The sequence below is a fragment of the Oxyura jamaicensis genome, chromosome 7, assembly GCF_011077185.1.
Source record: "Oxyura jamaicensis isolate SHBP4307 breed ruddy duck chromosome 7, BPBGC_Ojam_1.0, whole genome shotgun sequence".
NCBI classification, from domain to species: domain Eukaryota; kingdom Metazoa; phylum Chordata; class Aves; order Anseriformes; family Anatidae; genus Oxyura; species Oxyura jamaicensis.
In genome coordinates this window covers 16904821-16922307 of record NC_048899.1, presented here as the reverse complement: position 1 = coordinate 16922307, position 17487 = coordinate 16904821, and the positions used below count along the sequence as shown (strand labels likewise).

At 45.8% G+C, this 17487-nt stretch overlaps 1 protein-coding gene across 1 annotated transcript in view; it reads right to left on the bottom strand.

The window, feature by feature from the left end:
* Positions 1 to 195: 195 nt before the first annotated feature.
* Positions 196 to 17487, bottom strand: part of MCM3AP (minichromosome maintenance complex component 3 associated protein) — a 30750-nt gene continuing 13458 nt past the window's right edge. Inside the window, exons 13-27 of the mRNA XM_035332306.1 lie at positions 16939 to 17070; positions 16252 to 16365; positions 15611 to 15763; positions 14915 to 15112; positions 14547 to 14615; positions 10161 to 10292; positions 9620 to 9773; positions 8896 to 9154; positions 8435 to 8532; positions 6820 to 7210; positions 6407 to 6658; positions 5510 to 5639; positions 4335 to 4541; positions 2424 to 2574; positions 196 to 1910 (exon numbers count right to left, since the gene is read on the bottom strand). Coding sequence (XP_035188197.1) covers positions 1752 to 1910; positions 2424 to 2574; positions 4335 to 4541; positions 5510 to 5639; positions 6407 to 6658; positions 6820 to 7210; positions 8435 to 8532; positions 8896 to 9154; positions 9620 to 9773; positions 10161 to 10292; positions 14547 to 14615; positions 14915 to 15112; positions 15611 to 15763; positions 16252 to 16365; positions 16939 to 17070 — 2599 coding nt within the window. The 3' untranslated portion in view covers positions 196 to 1751. The remainder of the gene's footprint in view (positions 1911 to 2423; positions 2575 to 4334; positions 4542 to 5509; positions 5640 to 6406; positions 6659 to 6819; positions 7211 to 8434; positions 8533 to 8895; positions 9155 to 9619; positions 9774 to 10160; positions 10293 to 14546; positions 14616 to 14914; positions 15113 to 15610; positions 15764 to 16251; positions 16366 to 16938; positions 17071 to 17487) is intronic.

The window sequence follows — 17487 nt, the reverse complement described above, 5'->3', positions numbered from 1 at the left end:
TTTTGCCGGGGCGCGGGGCTGGCGGCTGCGCCAGGCCTCCGCGGCTGGCCCTGGCTCCTTGCTGCCCCCCCGCCTGCTGCGGCCTCCCCTGGCCCCGGCTGTCCATGGCTAATCCCCTGGGTCACAGATAAAATTAAAAAAAAAAAAGCACGGTGCTAGCTGTAGGTTCTGCGTAACAAAAAGGCAAGAGCTAAATTGAAGCCACAAAAAGCATTTATTAGGTACAAAGAACATTTACATGAAACAAGGCAGATGCCAACAAAACTCAGCCCAAACGCCATCGGTACGGACATCTCGAAGCATGGCCGCTTCAGCTTTAACCTTCTGATTTCAACTCCGAGTAGCAGGAGTGCCTTAATACTACACTTAAGAGAAATAGCAAATGCTATTTAAAAATATAGCAGTTGTGGAAGGTAGCTGACAGATTTAGACCAAATTTCAAATGAAAGTAGAAGCAAGCCAGACAAATGATGTTGCCTGTCCAGTTACTATCAGTGTTTACAGGGATAGCAGCAGCGATTTGTATTTCACCAGGTGGAAATGAGAAAAATCTGCTGCTGTTGTAATTTAAAAAAAAAGATCACTGTAGTAGAGTACTGGAATCATGAAGTACATCCTCACACTGTTTACTGGGAATCAATATTAAACTAAAACCAACAGGTCTTCTATTTGCAAAGCCACAGCTGTACAAAAACTAGAGAATGAAGGTATTCTGAGCTCTTCTAGAAAGGAAAATCATTCTTCCATAGCTGTTTAATGAAGAAAATGCCTTCCATTCCAGCATGACAGTTAGTCTGTAGAATAAGCAACTGATTTCATATTAATGCCATACGTATTCAACATAATAAAACTTGGGCCCAGCAGCACAAAAACCCTTCAGGATTTGCATAGAGTACTTAAGTTAAAAAGAAAAAAGAAAAAAGAACACAAAGTTTTGTAACTACTTCAGAATGATCACTGATATTCCTAAGCAGCTAAAAAACCCTTTAAACCAAGGTGCTGCTGCTGCAAGGTAGCTTATGCATCAAGTAAACAGAGCTGGGACAGCATCCTGGGGACTGCATCTGTGGAGACCCATTGCTCTGATGCTCTCAGGGGTCCTTGCTACCTTATTGTTTTCTCCTGGTGAGGTTAAATATAACAACATGCTTCCCACAAAACTATTTTCTACTAGCTCCTCACAACAGTATTCTTGTATCTACATTTCTATAGAAATTGAGATGTGATCACAAACAAAAATCCCAGTCCTACAGCAGCATTGCTCAGCTTCTTACAGTGTTATGAAGGCAAGGGAGAGAACAAAAGCTAGGTACAAGGAGAGCATCACAACTCTGCACAAACTGATACAGAACTCATATGGACAACCAACCAACTCATTGCCTCTTTCCTGGCTGACCAACAATTGATGAGAGATGGTAGAAAGGAAAAAAACACTGCTGTGTCTGTTTATGGCTTTCCATGAGTAGCATTTTACTTGTCTCCATAGCTGTGAAACGAGTCAGATTAAAAGCAAGGGATCCTAGACCAGCCAAACCTCCGTAGTGAGCCAAAGGGGCACAGTGAATGCCCCTGTACATCCTTTCTGTGCAAGGCAGCCATGCAGGAGCAGCCCAAGCCCCACACCTGCCATGTTCTTCTCCCAGGACACTTGTTTTTTTCCTCTAATGTTAGGCAGGAGTTCCTCTGTTGAATCACTCAGCCCTGGATTTCTTTACCAAGTCTCTTGGTCTGCATACGTCTCTCATTTCTGCTCAGATGTCCACCATGTCCATCAGAGTAGACAGGTGGAGCTCAGAAGCAACCTCACCCTCTCTGTTAGCTCTGAGGAGCCTTTGCAAGTGTTTCAGTCTGTCCGACAGTATGGGGCTTAGGTTGTCCTCCAACAGCTCACATCCTGCTTGACTTCCAGCCTGGACAGAACGAAGAGAAAGATGAGACTGAGGAAGCTGCATTATCAGGAACCAATGAGGGACTTCTCAGCTTACTAACTGTTCTGCCACTTGAGAACAACCACAGACGTCACCCCCCCCCCCAATTTCCAATGGATGTATGATAAAAATAGCATGTTCTGCTATTTCTAGACCCAGCTTTCCTTTAACTGCGTGAAGCTGACTCGCAACAGTGATTCTGTAAGTTCAGTATCACCTGTGGCATTATACTGTTACAATTGCCAGCAGCAGACAGGAGTTCATCACACATATTAACAGTATTTCAGGTCTACAGAAAATATTCCCCTCCCTGGAATTTCCAAAGTAATCCCTCCTTATTTTCAAGGTACAGTTTCTCAGTTCTTCATTTCCCAAGTGTATCCAACACGGCACAGTAAGGTTATTCCCACTAATGGTTTGCAATTACAGCAGGTTTGACGCCTGCACAGTACTCTTCACAGCTACGGTTAAGTTTTCAGCATCATTCTTTCTTACCCCTTCAACAGGTGACATGGAACTCTTGATCAAGGGGCCAGTGATAGCTGGGGTGGAGACCAGGGTCTGGGGAAGGTAGAGTGGAAGACCCACGAAGTCTCCAAGGGGCTCAGTGTCCTCAGTTAGACATTGGTGCAACTGTTCTTCAAACCTGGAGAGAAAGATGAAGAGCACCAGTGACACTGCCACCTCGCTTTGCTCTTGTAATCAGTAGGTAAAATGAGAGTTGGGGGTTCAGAGATGTCTGCAAAAAGGATCTGATGTTAGCAGTCATAAGGTGGTGGTACAGAAAGGAGCCGAAAAAAACTGAAGGCACCCAACTGACGGAGTGCAATGAAAATAAATCCTCGGGCAAACCTCAAGAACTTAAGTTCTTTAGGTTTGTGAACTGCAATGCTACTGGTGCAAAACTGACATTCCCAAAGTGGACTTCACAGACATTGGTGACACTGCAGGACACAGACTACTGAACACTATACATCACTACACTGCCCTGGCATTAGTGGCTTGACTGATGAGTTTCCAGTCATTCCTCAAATCTTCCATTATCTCTGTCTAATGTGGGACTGCTAATGGACTCTTCTCACAGAGGCCACTCCTGCAGCCCCCCGCTACCAAATTCTTGGCATGTAAACCCAATACAGTCCCCAGAGAGCAGAGCTCAGTGCCTGCCCCTCCGCTCCCCTCGTGAGGGAGCTGCAGGCCACCATGAGGCCTCCCCTCAGCCTGCTCTGCTGTGCTCAACAGGCCAAGTGACCTCAGCTGCTCCTCATGCGTCTTGCCCTCTAGAACCTTCACCATCTTTGTAGCCCTCCCTTGGCCACTCTAATAGCTTTATATCCCATGGTGCCCAAAATTGTACACAGCACTCAGACGAGGTTACGCCAGCATAGAGATGGACAGTCACCTCAACTGGCTAGCAATACTGTCTTTGGTGCACTCCAGGGTATAGCCAGGCTGCACTGTTAACGCATATTCACCTTTTTGTCAACCCAAACTCCCAGATTCCTTTCTCCATGGCTGCTCTCCAGCCTCTCATCCTCCAGTCTCTCCATATAGCCAGGGTTTCCCCTTCCCAGGTGCAGAATCCAGTACTTGCTCTTGTTAAACTTCATATTGCTGGTGATTGCCCAGTTCTCTAATTTCTCAAGAGCTTTCTGCAAGGCCTTTCTACCCTCAACAGTCAATGGCTCTTCCCAATTTAGTATCATCTGCAAACTTACTCACAAGAACTTATAGTCCTAAATCCAATCCATTTATGAAAACATTAAAGAGAAATGGCCCTAAAATGGAGCCCTGGGAATCCCCACTAGTGACTGGCCACCAGCCTGATGTAACTAACCCTTTTTACTATAATTCTTTTGACCTAACTCATCAGCCAATTTCCACACATTATATTGTGTTTTTATCTAGCTGTACGCTGGACATTTTGCCCAGAAGGGTACTCTGAGCTGTATTATCAAAATCTTTACTGAAATCCAAAAAAAAATTACATCAACTAGCTTTCCCTTGGTAAACTACACGGATGACCTTGTCATAAAACGCAATTAAGTTTGTTAAGCAGCACTTTCCCCTCATGAACCCATGTTGGCTGTGACCAATGACTGTATTGTCCTTCAGGTATTTGTTTGTTTGTTTGTTTTTACTAACTCCCATAATATTTTTCTCCACAAATTTGCCAGGCACTGAAGTAAGACTGACAGGCCTGTAACTGTAACAAAGGCAAGAAAGACGACCCTGGTAAATTGGAACTGATGTGCTTGATGAAGGAAGATGAATCTAGAGATAGTCTAGGAAACAACCTAGTTTCTTAGCACTGTTGGAATTCAGCTTCTCAGTGCATAGAGGTTAAAAATTGCTAACTATTCTGGGCTGGAGCTGCAAAGATAGGATGTTGCTCTGATAACTCACCTTCTGCTTTCCATTTTTTCCTGTTGCAACTGGCTTAACAGACGCTCTGGGAGAAGGTCCTGGGCTGAGGTTGTGTCTGTGAGTGCATCTGCACTGGGAATGCTCCTTCCTTGATTCAAGACCACGTTCATGCCAGCACCATTTTGTTCTGGCATCATGGAGACACTATGGGGTTTCTTAAAAGAGACAGTAGATTTTATCCTTGACCTGAGATGGGGAGGGGAACAAAAACAAAACCACAAATTGGTAAGAGTTTGTTTTTTCCCTACTAGCATAGAAATATCTGGGAGTAAAAAGCAAAACAGACATAGATCCTTGTACCATAGTCTAACAAGCCACCACCACCAAGTGGGACTTGAGAAGAGCAAAGCTGACTGGGATTCACACCAAAGAAATGTATCCATCCAACATTTGCTACACAAAAGAGCAAAAGACGAGCTTCTGAGACAGAAGAGACACTAGCTTTACTCTGAACAGGGCTAGAGAATTGAGCTAGACTCCTGAGAACTCTCAAATCCGTTAATACCACACAGACATATAGCTCTAAGGCAGCCTCCCCCCCTCAACCCTGCATTTTCCCTTAGCAGTGAGACTTTCCAAATGTCATCCCTGGAGTTGAGCACAAAGCCTTCTTTTGAACTTAAAATGCTGCAAAGTCAATATGCAATTGCCAAAGAGTAAGTCTGCAAATCATCTCACAGGTAATTAATCTAACAGCTCCAGGGTGCAACAACGTGAAGAAGTGGGCACTATTAAGTAAATGGTATGATTTACCATTACCATTAATGGTAATGATTTACCCCCCAGGTCTTCACCCACCTCACGCTGTTATTCCTCCATGCTTTGTCTACCTAGTGGACAAATCTAATTCAAGGTAGTATTTACTTTGGCAAAACTTCTCCATTTATAGCACTGTGAGCAGTCCTCAAAGCAACTCATTTCTCTGAGAGCTGAGAAACCTTAAAGGAATGAAACCTACTTCCAACCCAGTTTCTGCACAAGTACCCTTCAAGGAGAACATTCTAAGAGAATGTCACATACTCGTTCATGACATCACAATAGCAGTATATGACTGTGACAGAGGCCCTGAGCAACCTCATCAGAATTGACTGAGCAGCTCTGGTGGCTTAGCAGACAGCTGAATGCTACTCAGGCAGAGTCAGCAGCCATCTTACTTCTCATGGCCCTGCCGGATCTCCTCCTGTGTGCGCAGTCTGGCTTGTTCCCACGCGTAAGGGATAGTGAAGTTCTGTAAATGCTCCTTGAAGTAGTACACACGAACCTGTCCATCTTCACTTACTGCTTCTGTGAATAAACACAAACCCAGCATTTTATCAGTACAGATTTTCTCGTCAAAAGGAAAGCTTTGGTATTAAAAAGCCAAAATGAGGGAAAATAGCGTGTTCCCTTTCAAGTACTTTTTTGTTGTACTCAGCACGTAAAAAAAAAGGGGGTTGTCCTAATGCTATTTTACTGTTCAATATACCACATTACTGAGGAAGAGCATAAAATGTTCTTTTATCTTCATTTTAAAAAGTCTAGTGCATCTAAGCACAGTGTTCAGTAAGTTCAGTAACTATTTCAAAGGAGACTTTCTAAAATTAAGCCTAACAAAGCATGGAAAAATGTCCACACACTTTTAAATTGAAAGTAAACAGAATTAAAGACAAACTTCATTAACCCATGGAAGTGTTCATTAAGAGTGGCAGTCTGCCATCTCAGATGACCTGAGCTGATGTGGCTTGTCAAGTACCAATTCTTTGTCTGTGGTTCAATCTAAATACCCTCTGTTCCCCCTGGGAGAAGACTGAAAGACTGACTGTATTTCACCACATGGAGACAAGTGTTCTAAACACAAGCTCAAGTCATCATCAACAGTAAGCATACTCTAAATTGCAGAAAGACATGCAGTAAGCACACTGTCATTCTGCAACACGAAAAAAAGATTAAGACCAGAGCTCCATCCCTGCTACATTGATGCTCACTCACTCCTATGCCTGAATGCAGCACTGCCAAGTTATTAAACACTTATGCAAGAAGTGTCATCCTTGCTGTAGAAGGACCTAAGATACCTGGTGCAACAGGCAGTTTTGGTGGTTTCCAGTCTCTCAGCTTATGATCAATGCAGACTGCCAGGATAGCATCCCAAGGGATCTCATCAACAGAAGGCCCATCAGAGCTCCCCAGTGTCCTGTTTTTCCACTTCTGGTATGTTTTGCTCAGCAGATTCTCCACTTGAGACTGGATCAGCGGTTGAGTATGTGAAGAATTAGCGATCTGAGATGCATACTGAAAAATCATGTGGCAAACAGGACGCCAAGGAGCTACAGGAAACAAACAAAAAAAACAAGTGGATTGTAAGAATTTGTGACATGACCAGACCACGCAAATAAGAAGTTGATAGCTCAACACAGTGCAGGCACATCTAAGAGAAATGATGCACACATGTTGCAGCAAAGAGGATGCCGCAATGTGAAGTACGTACCACCTAATGGAGGCAGATCTAGGTAGGGGATCTGGAAGGACAGCACAGCCTTTTTCAGCCAAGCTAGGTGATCAGGCATGTTCCACTGCAGGTGAGGTAACAGCTTGTTACCTCCAGGCTCTGAAAACTCAGTAACAGGCCAAGACAAATCACAAAGATGCTCTGAGGACGCTGCATCTGAAAGAAACTGCAGCACACTGTTGTACAGCTCTATGATGGCCCCAGGTTCCTGAGATGGTAGGCCAGCTAAACGTCTCTCCTTCCAGTCAAGGTAGAAGCGCTTGCCAAATTCACCATCAATCCCATCCTCAATGTACTCCTGAAGGGTCTGACTGCAGATCTTAAGGGAGTTAGGGCACTGGGAAACCAACCAGCCCACAGCTGCAGCAATCTACAACACAAAAAACACGAGTGGTGTGAACCCAACTTCACAGTCATCAAGACACTAAGGATTCAATCCCACAACCTTATATTTGATGTAACAGAATTTAAGATTCTATGCAGCAAAATATAAGTAGATTATCTATCAATATTCCCATATTTGCAGTAACTGTTCTCCAACTACGTGGTCTCAAATTCACATGCAGAGGCCTCAGAAGCAGACAGCAAGAGGCAGTTCACATAAAGGTGCCATTTTGCCATGAAATTCTCTGCTCCAGAACACTGGGGATGTCAAAAATTTATCTGGGGTCAAGAAAAGATTTAGCAGATTCACAAAAATTATCTCACAGGGACTAAACCCAGAGAAGCCATGCCTGATCCTGGCAGTCCATAAACCACAGAGACGCCAGCTGCAAGGGTTTGCAGGGGAGCATCACTCTGTGCTTGGTTCATTCCTTGCACTTTCTTTCCCTAGGGACCTTCCTCAGCCACTGTGATCAAGGAATACAGTGGCTAGAGTTGCTGTCATGTCAGTCTGACACAGCTCAGCTGTTCTCAAACACTAACCTCACCCACCTCTCCAACCCACCCTGCTACGTCTCTCACACATGATACTTAGCAGTGTAAAATATTTTCATTTTCTATCATGGATTTTTGATTTGTTTCCAGGCCACTATTCACAAGCACACAGCAAACTGAAGGACAAGGAGAGGTTGATGGCTGTCAGAGAGAACAATATACAATCCTTCCTCACATGAGGCATCCTTCATTCCCATCCATTGAAAATAGGGTAATACTGTGTGACTTCACAGCAGCCAGAATTGCTACACAGCATCCTTTGTATTTTAGGAGTGGGAGCTTCAAGATAAAAAAGGCTTGCCCATCACTAGCACTCTTCTGTTATGCAGCAGCTGTAGCCCTACTTTATAGTAAAAGTCAGGGCAGACAAGAATGGATTTATGTAAACCACGTATTTTGGACTCAGTACAGTTACAGTATTAGACACAAAAAACATCTTCTGTCAATGTCAATCTTCAGAAAATACCAATGTCTAGTCAGTTAAAGGAGCCCAGTCCTTAACTTTAATAGAAAAAAAAAAACCACAGTACATGAGACTGCTGCAATTTAAGCTACTGAGAATTTAACAATCATTCCTTTCAAGGCATGAGTAATTAAGAAAGGTTAATGATAAACCAATTGAGTATGTTTTCATGTTCCAATCCACTGTTCTTACCCTTTTCGTGCCTTGTAAGTCATTGGTAGAACCTGATAACTCAACAATGATGTAGTCTGAAATAAGCTGGGCTGAAATCAAGTCCTGCAGCATTAAACCTTAAAAAGAAAGAAACAAAAAACCCATCACACATACACACAGAAAGAACGAAATATTTATCTTTACTCTGACCCAGCTGCACACACTGTGTACACTCCCAGCATGTTTTCCCTCTCCATCCTTCCCTCAGACCCTCAAGATTAAATATTGTGTGCAAAGAACAATTGGAAGAGTTCATCACTTTCCATAACGATCAACTGTTAAAGTCTTTGGATTTCTACCAAAGCTTTGAAAATGCATTGTACTTCACCATCTCTGTTTGCTAGGCTCTGTATTTGAGACTGTACTAGCCACAGAAGTTCTACCTTGGGCACCCATAAACATTCACATTATTTCTACGTCTTAAAAAAACAATTATGTACCTTCTTCAACTTCTTTCTCTATGGCCTCCTCTTCCTCAGTGGGGACTACAACCACCAAAGGGACTATTGGGTGGAAAGGTTTGACCTGAAGCAACTGTTTCAACTGCAGTAAAGCTGAAAGCCAATAAACATCTTCTTCTGCAACATCTTCACTCCTTACTCTAGGGGGCAGGAGAAGAATGAGTCCACTGGTTCCAAGTAAGTCTTTTTGCATGTTTGCTGCATCAAGCTCAGAGTCAGAGAGCACACCATGTACCACCTATACAAGTATCAAAAATGACAACAATAAAGTAACTAAACAAAGCAATTTTCTGAAATTTACTGAAAACTGCAGTTCACTATTATTAGCATTACATTTTGATATTCATTACCAGGAGCTCTACAAATCTTCAGACAATGAATTGTAAGAAAGAGATGTCTTCAGCAGATGCATGTGAACACAGAAGTGTACTTCAGCACCTGAGGTACCAGATTTGGCATTGGAAATTGAGAGGATTGAGGTTCTACTACTAAACTGTATTTAGGTAGGTATTACTTGATTGACTAGAAACAAGGAAAAATACACACTTTTCTCCAGACCTTTTCAACAACCCTACCCCTCCCAGTATCACCTCTCTCTATCTGACAGGACACAGTGTGAGAAGCCCCCGTACAACATCCACTGGAAAAGAGCACACCCATACTTTAACAGCCTGTCAGGTATCACAAAACTGCTCTCACTTACCTTAACACACACACTGACTTTAATGCTTCTGCTCCCTTGCATGCCAGGAGAATCAAATAATGACAGTGTTTGAATTCTACCTTCTGCACATGAAGCGTTTTTCTTCCAGCTTTTGTCTCCAATAAATTTGGTCTTAAACCAATCCACCAACACTCTAACAAACAAGAAAGTGGTTTTGTTTGTTTTTTAAATGGCATTTTAAAGTATTTAGCAACAACACATCTCAGATACCAGAATCCATTACAACCCTCATAATGCCTGGATTTTGCTAAGCATCTATCAGATGTCCATAAATTCTCCATAATATTACCTAGCTAAAGGTTTTCTGTTTTCAGTATGAGCAAATGTTATTAAATAAACAACTGCAGAAGACAATGCAGACCACTGCCAAAATTCTAGCTGTATCTTTCAAGTGCTCTGGAGGAAAAAAAACACAGAGGTTTGATATGTAAAAGCATACATCAAGGGCTGCATACTACTATTCTTCCATTCCACTGCCATACTTGAGAAAGGGACTCAGAAAATAACCTCTTCTGCTTACCTGTTGAGATCATCCTCTGCATATTCATCATTTGGCAAAACCAATAGCACTTTCCAAAATATCTGTTCTTGTTGAAATGGTATATGTTCAATGATTAATGAGGTGAGATCCAGAGGAGTCCAAGCTAAATCACTTAAAGAGAGACAGAAGCTGGTTAAAAAAAAAAAAGAAGAAAAAAGACCCCCTAGAGCTGCATCCCCCTTCTGGAGAATGTTCTTCTTGCCTCAAAACAACTTACAGTACTGCAACTGGTTACTGTCTAATTCAAAAAGGCCTGAAGTTGGGTTTCATCCTTTAGCTTTGTTGCCCATATATTTCACCACACCCCAGATTCCTTCCTTCCCCAGCTCTCCTTCAGGAATTGCAGCTGCCAAGTCTGTTATCTGAGCCTTACTTTGGGGATTGTGGGACAATACACATACCACTTCACCTCCACACTGCTTAAATACCCGCGTACAATGAACACACAGGGCACTAGAGTGCATGACAAGCCATGAAAACCAAGTCTCCTGCTGCACATTTAAAACCTAGATCAATCCCTCTGTGCCACAACCCAGACTGATAACTGCTTATATAATCACAGAATCACAGAATTTCTAGGTTGGAAGAGACCTCAAGATCATCGAGTCCAACCTCTAACCTAACACTAACAGTCCCCACTAAACCATATCCCTAAGCTCTACATCTAAACGTCTTTTGAAGACTTCCAGGGATGGTGACTCCACCACCTCCCTGGGCAGCCTGTTCCAATGCCTCACAACCCTTTCAGTAAAGAAGCTCTTCCTAACATCTAACCTAAAACTCCCCTGGCGCAACTTTAGCCCATTCCCCCTCGTCCTGTCACCAGGCACGTGGGAGAACAGGCCAACCCCCACCTCTCTACAGCCTCCTTTAAGGTATCTGTAGAGAGCGATAAGGTCGCCCCTGAGCCTCCTCTTCTCCAGGCTGAATAAGCCCAGCTCCTTCAGCCGCTCCTCGTAGGACTTGTTCTCCAGGCCCCTCACCAGCTTCGTCGCCCTTCTTTGGACCCGCTCAAGCACCTCGATGTCCTTCTTGTAGCGAGGGGCCCAAAACTGAACACAGTACTCGAGGTGCGGCCTCACCAGAGCCGAGTACAGGGGGACGATCACCTCCCTAGCCCTGCTGGTCACACTATTTCTGATACAAGCCAGGATGCCGTTGGCCTTCTTGGCCACCTGAGCACACTGCTGGCTCATATTCAGCCGACTGTCCACTATCACTCCCAGGTCCTTCTCCGCCTGGCAGCTCTCCAACCACTCATCTCCCAGCCTGTAGCTCTGCTTGGGGTTATTACGCCCCAGGTGCAGGACCCGGCACTTGGCCTTGTTAAACTTCATGCAGTTGACCTCAGCCCATCGGTGCAGCCTATCCAGATCCTCCTGCAGAGCCTTCCTACCCTCGAGCAGATCGACACACGCACCTAACTTGGTGTCATCTGCAAACTTACTGAGGGTGCACTCAATGCCCTCGTCCAGATCATTGATGAAGATGTTAAAGAGGACCGGCCCCAGCACCGAGCCCTGGGGGACGCCACTAGTGACTGGCCTCCAACTGGACTTGACTCCATTTACCACAACTCTCTGGGCCCGGCTATCCAGCCAGTTTCTAACCCAACGAAGCGTGCGCCAGTCCAAGCCAAGAGCAGCCAGTTTCTTGAGGAGAATGCTGTGGGAGACGGTGTCAAAAGCCTTGCTGAAGTCAAGGTAGACCACATCCACAGCCTTTCCCTCGTCCACCCAGCGCGACACTATGTCATAGAAGGAGATCAGGTTCGTCAAGCAGGACCTGCCTTCCATAAACCCATGCTGACTGGGCCTGATCGCCTGCTTGCCCTTCAAGTGCCGCATGATGACTCCCAAGAGGATCTGCTCCATGAGCTTCCCTGGTACTGAGGTCAAACTGACAGGCCTGTAGTTCCCCGGGTCAGCCCTCCGGCCCTTCTTGTAGATGGGCGTCACATTCGCTAGCCGCCAGTCAGCTGGGACCTCCCCCGATAGCCAGGACTGATGATAAATGATGGATAGTGGCTTGGCCAGCTCCTCTGCCAGTTCTCTCAGTACCCTTGGGTGGATCCCATCCGGCCCCATCGACTTGTGCACATCCAAGTGCCGTAGCAGGTCACCAACCAGTTCTTCGTGGATGGTGAGGGCCACATCTCTCTCCCCATCCCCTTCCACCAGCTCAGGGTACTGGGAATCCAGAGAACAACCGGTATTGCCGCTAAAGACTGAGGCAAAGAAGGCATTGAGCACCTCCGCCTTTTCCTCATCTCTTGTAACTAAGTTTCCCCCTGCATCCAGTAAAGGATGGAGATTCTCCTTTGTCCTCCTTTTTGTGTTGATGTATTTATAAAAGCGTTTTTTGTTATCTTTAACGGCAGTAGCCAGACTGAGCTCCAGATGAGCTTTGGCCTTCCTAATTTTGTCCCTGCACAGCCTCGCTACATCCTTATAGTCCTCCCTAGTGGCCAGCCCACTTTTCCAAAGATTATAAACCCTCTTTTTTCTCCTAAGCTCAAGCCACAGTTCTCTGTTCAGCCAGGCTGGTCTTCTTCCCCGCTGGCTCATCTTTGGGCACATGGGAACAGACCGCTCCTGCGCCATTAGGATTTGCCTCTTGAAGAGCGCCCAGCCTTCCTGGACCCCTCTGCCCTTCAGAACCGCCTCCCAAGGGACTCTACCAACCAGTGTCCTGAGCAGCCCAAAGTCAGCTCTCCGAAAGTCCAGTACAGTGGTTTTACTGGTTCCCTTCCTGGCCTCGCCAAGAATAGTGAACTCCACCATTTCGTGGTCACTCTGCCCAAGACAGCTCCCGACAATCACATCCTCCACCAGTCCTTCTCTGTGAAGAGAAGGTCTAGCGGGGCACCACCCCTGGTAGGCTCACTAATCAGCTGCGTCAGGAAGCTATCTTCCACTTTCTCCAGAAACCTCCTAGACTGCTTTCTCTGGGCTGTGTTGTGCTTCCAGGATATGTCAGGGAAGTTGAAGTCCCCCACGAGTACAAGCGCTGAAGATTTCGCAACTTCTGTCAGCTGCCTGTAGAACTCCTCATCCGTCTCCTCGTCCTGGTTCGGCGGTCTGTAACAGACCCCGACCAGGACGCTAGCCTTGTTGTCCCTGCCGATCCTAACCCAAAGGGACTCGATCTTGTCATTCCTAGCCTCGAGTTCTACAACATCGAAAGACTCTCTAATATAGAGAGCCACACCGCCACCCCTTCTGTGCTGTCTGTCCCTTCTGAAGAGCCTATAGCCAGGCATCGCAGCACTCCAGTCATGAGACTGGTCCCACCACGTTTCCGTGATGGCAACCAAGTCGTAGCCTGCCCGCTGCACGATGGCTTCCAGCTCCTCCTGTTTGTTACCCATGCTGCGTGCATTGGTGTAGATGCACTTCAGCTGGGCCATTACCTTATTCCCCGGCCTTGCTATTGTTCCCCCTGGCACAGCTCCAACAATCCTTGCTTCACCCCCATCCCCCTTCTTACCTAGTTTAAAGCCCTATCAATGAGCCCCGCCAGCTCCTGGCCAAGGATCCTTTTTCCCCTAAAGGATAGGGACCTGTCTACGGCCATCAGACCAGGTGCTGAATAAACTGCCCCATGGTCGAAAAACCCAAGATCTCTGCGTTGGCACCAGCCCCGGAGCCACGTGTTTAACAGGTGGGCTTTCCTGGTCCTCTCCGTACCCCTCCCTGTCACCGTAGGGATGGACGAAAGCACTACCTGCACTCCCGCTCCGTCCACTAACCGTCCCAGCCCCCTAAAGTCTCTTTTGATTGCCTTCAGGCTTCTGTCTTCAATGTCGTCACTGCCCGCCTGGACTATCAGAAGAGGATAATAATCAGAGGGGCGTACCAGGTTGGGAAGCTTCCTGGCAACGTCCCTGACCCTGGCCCCAGGGAGGCAGCAGACTTCCCTACGGGTAGGGTCAGGCCGACAAATAGGGCCCTCTGTTCCCCTGAGGATAGAGTCTCCCACAACAATCACCCTTCTTTCTTTCTTGATGGAGGCAGTCCTAAGGCGTGGAGTCGACCTCCTCGCCCTAGGCATCCTCCTGGGAACACTTTCTACCTCTTCCTCAGTTGCTGTTGATCTCTCAGTCTCCAGGGCCTCAAACCTGTTGTGTAAGGGCACCTGGGAAGGTGGGGCTGGATAATCATCTTTCCCTATACCCCCTAGGATCAGACAGCCAGCACTTCTAGCGATTTACCGTCCAGTTCCCTTATCTAGAAAATACTTACAGAAGCAAGGCCGCAAGTGGCTATTTGAGTATGATCTGCCACTTAGATGACACCTTCAAGATCTCTGGCATTCCTCTTACAGTTTTATTAAAAAGAAAACATGGATCAAACACTAACATACCTTAACAATTGCTGGTAGAAGTGACGAACTCTAATTTCATGCACTGTCTTGTTTCTCAGCCAATTCAGCCTGGAAACAAAAGATCCTTTGTTGTGATTTTTTGGGTAACTATAGCTAAACATACTGCTTTATACAGAACATTAAGACCTGAGAATTACTGCAGATGCTTTAGGAAGTTGCAGTTAGTAGAAGAATGATTTCTTTGGGTTTTCAGTCTTTCATGGCATTTGTGCAGAAAGGGTCTTTTGGGGAAGGTATTTAAAAACAATTTAAAAACAAGACGTATTGCAAAAATATTAACTTGCACAATGGAAGAGAACTTACTTTCCGAAAATCAGACTGACACCTGCTCTTGTAAGTATCCTTACCTTGTGCAAGAGATTCCCAGCTTTCCTCCATTCCCCAGGTTTACAAGTCTCCTGCACAAGTTCTCCATGGCTATAGGCCACTCAGCACTGGGGGACAGAGCTTTCAGTTTATTTTTTGGATCTGTGCAACAGGGAGCAGCTGGAAATGCCCTCATTTGACGTTTGAGCTTTGTTCGAGCTGCCACTGCCTCCCTCCACCTTCAGAAGAGAATAAATAAGGCCCCATTAATGAACTGCAGTCCGTCATGGTTTTCATCTTTGCTCTTCAGACTGGATCAGGCTCTCAGAAACACCTCACAAGTCACAGTCTGCCAAGGGGAGAAGGTGAGGTGGTGCGTGCGGGTAGTGCAGCAGGCTCAGGCTGTTGTGCACAGAGCTGCAAACTCACAGCTCGGGCACTGGATGAGACCTGCCCACTATACATGTTCAGCACCCAAAAGGGTCAGCCTTATTTCTAGCTAGAATGAAGCTGAAGTCTCCTATGAAGCTGATGAGACATGTTCCACTCCCTACATAAGGCTGAGCAACATTAGAGGCTGGTAACAAAAACGTACGCCTACCCTTCGAACGAAGCCAACCAGACATCAAAAACTATCTCAAAAAGAACGTAGCCAGACAGGTGCAGTTTAAACCCTATTAATCACTTCCTGACAGGACTCCTGAATAAAACAGTTGTATCAGAGGATGGCCACTCACCGTTGCAAATATTTGCAGAAACACTGGAGCTCCTGAAGGGTTTCCTTTGCAATCTGGAAAATCTCATCCTCCAGGAAGTGGTCCATGACATGACCACAGACTTCTTCTGAACACCGGGCAATACGGGCTTGCTGGTCTCTTTCTAAGGCACATCTAATTCAAAACAAAGCAAAATCAAGACCTCTAGAGAGGTGAATGCCAGAGCAAGTACTAAAATAACTAGCTGTGGCACAAACAAGGGCAAAAAACACCAGCACAACTAGCAAAGAGGGATTTTCCTTGTACTCTATGGCCCTTCTAAATAATGCCTGTAACCAAACCAGAAATCATTCAAGATTTCACACTGATCACAGACTTCCAAGGAAAGGTCTGCAGCTGAGCTGTAAGGAAGGCAGAATAAGAGTAAGAATAAAGGGTAGCCTTGTCCAAGAGAAAGCCTCTATCACCTCCACCTGGGAGGACTGCTACTGAAATGGCAAACTGGCAATATGCTGCATGGTCAGGTACACTTCCCTCTCTTTAAAGCAGTTTATGGAAGCTGAGCTCGGAGAAGGCCGAGCAAGGAGTTCAGCACTCCCTTATATTCTTACCCTTTAGAAAGCACCTACAGCAAAGTATAGCATATGGGATGTCATACTTACTTTAACTCATTGGCTGAAGCTTCTTGAACAGTCTCATTTATTACTTCTTCCATTAACTCCATACCCACCAATTGACTCAACTGCTTTATTAACTGTTCTCTTTCCTGCCTTTGCCTAGAAGGACAGAGAAGAGATTTATACAAGTAGCAAGTGGCAAGCTTGCCGCTTTGCTACAGAAGCATTACATGCAGACCCATGGTTAACTCACCTAAAACTGAGCTCCCCCTAGCTGGTTTCTCCCTCTAAAAGTTAAAAACTGGTTTGCATGGAGCCAAGTCTCATTACCATTAATACAGTTAAGATTTGGGTTCTTTCTTTCTTACCTAATAAGCCACAGACAAGTAGCAATCTCAGCAGCATACTCACTGTGTACAGCAGGGCCAGAATGCATCTCCCTCTCTGGAAGCTCAGGGTGAATAAAAGTTCCTAAACATTCCAACCCATGATTTTAACAGTGGCTCTGTGAGGCTAACAAACACTAACTAGCAGATTATCTCAGAACAGAGAAGGGACAGCCTAGGTGATCCCAGGGCAGTTCAACATGAGACAAACTGAGCAGTATTGACAGCTGATAAAGACACAGGGCCTGGGCACACAGCATGAAGACTCAGGTTGGCATCTGCTGTCCTCACGGAGCCTAAGGATGGATACAGCCCACCCTGCCCCACAGCAAAAGCAGCAGCTCACCTCTCTTCCTCCACTCTGCGCCTTTCCTCCTTAACACGCTCCCTTTCTGCGCTGAGCGTGCTTCCAACCACTTGTTGTAGGACTTCCTCCATCACTTCAGCCACCAGTTCCTCCACAGTGGCCTCCGAGGTACTGTGTGGAAACAGCAATTCTCTTTTCAATGCCAGGAAGTCACAAGTGGGAGCCTCACGGACAAGGCACCACACGTCTGTGCTTTTCTCAAGCACACCCTTGCTCTGCTGTGGTGGGCAGACTTCAGCCAGCAGCCAAGTGCCTGGCTCACCATTGCTCATTCACCACCCCACAGCAGGACATGGGAGAAAAAGAACAAAACTGGTGGATAAAGACAGCTTAATGAGGAAAGGGGGGAAAAAAAAAGAAAACACACTCAAGCACACTCATCGCCTCCTACAGGCTCCGTACCCAGCTACCCTCCAAACAACCACCACCTTGGAAGAAAAAAATAATAAAACCACCCACCTTCTTCTTCCTCTACCCCCGTTTTATTGCTGAGCATGATGCTAGGCAGTAGGGCCTAACCCTTTGGTC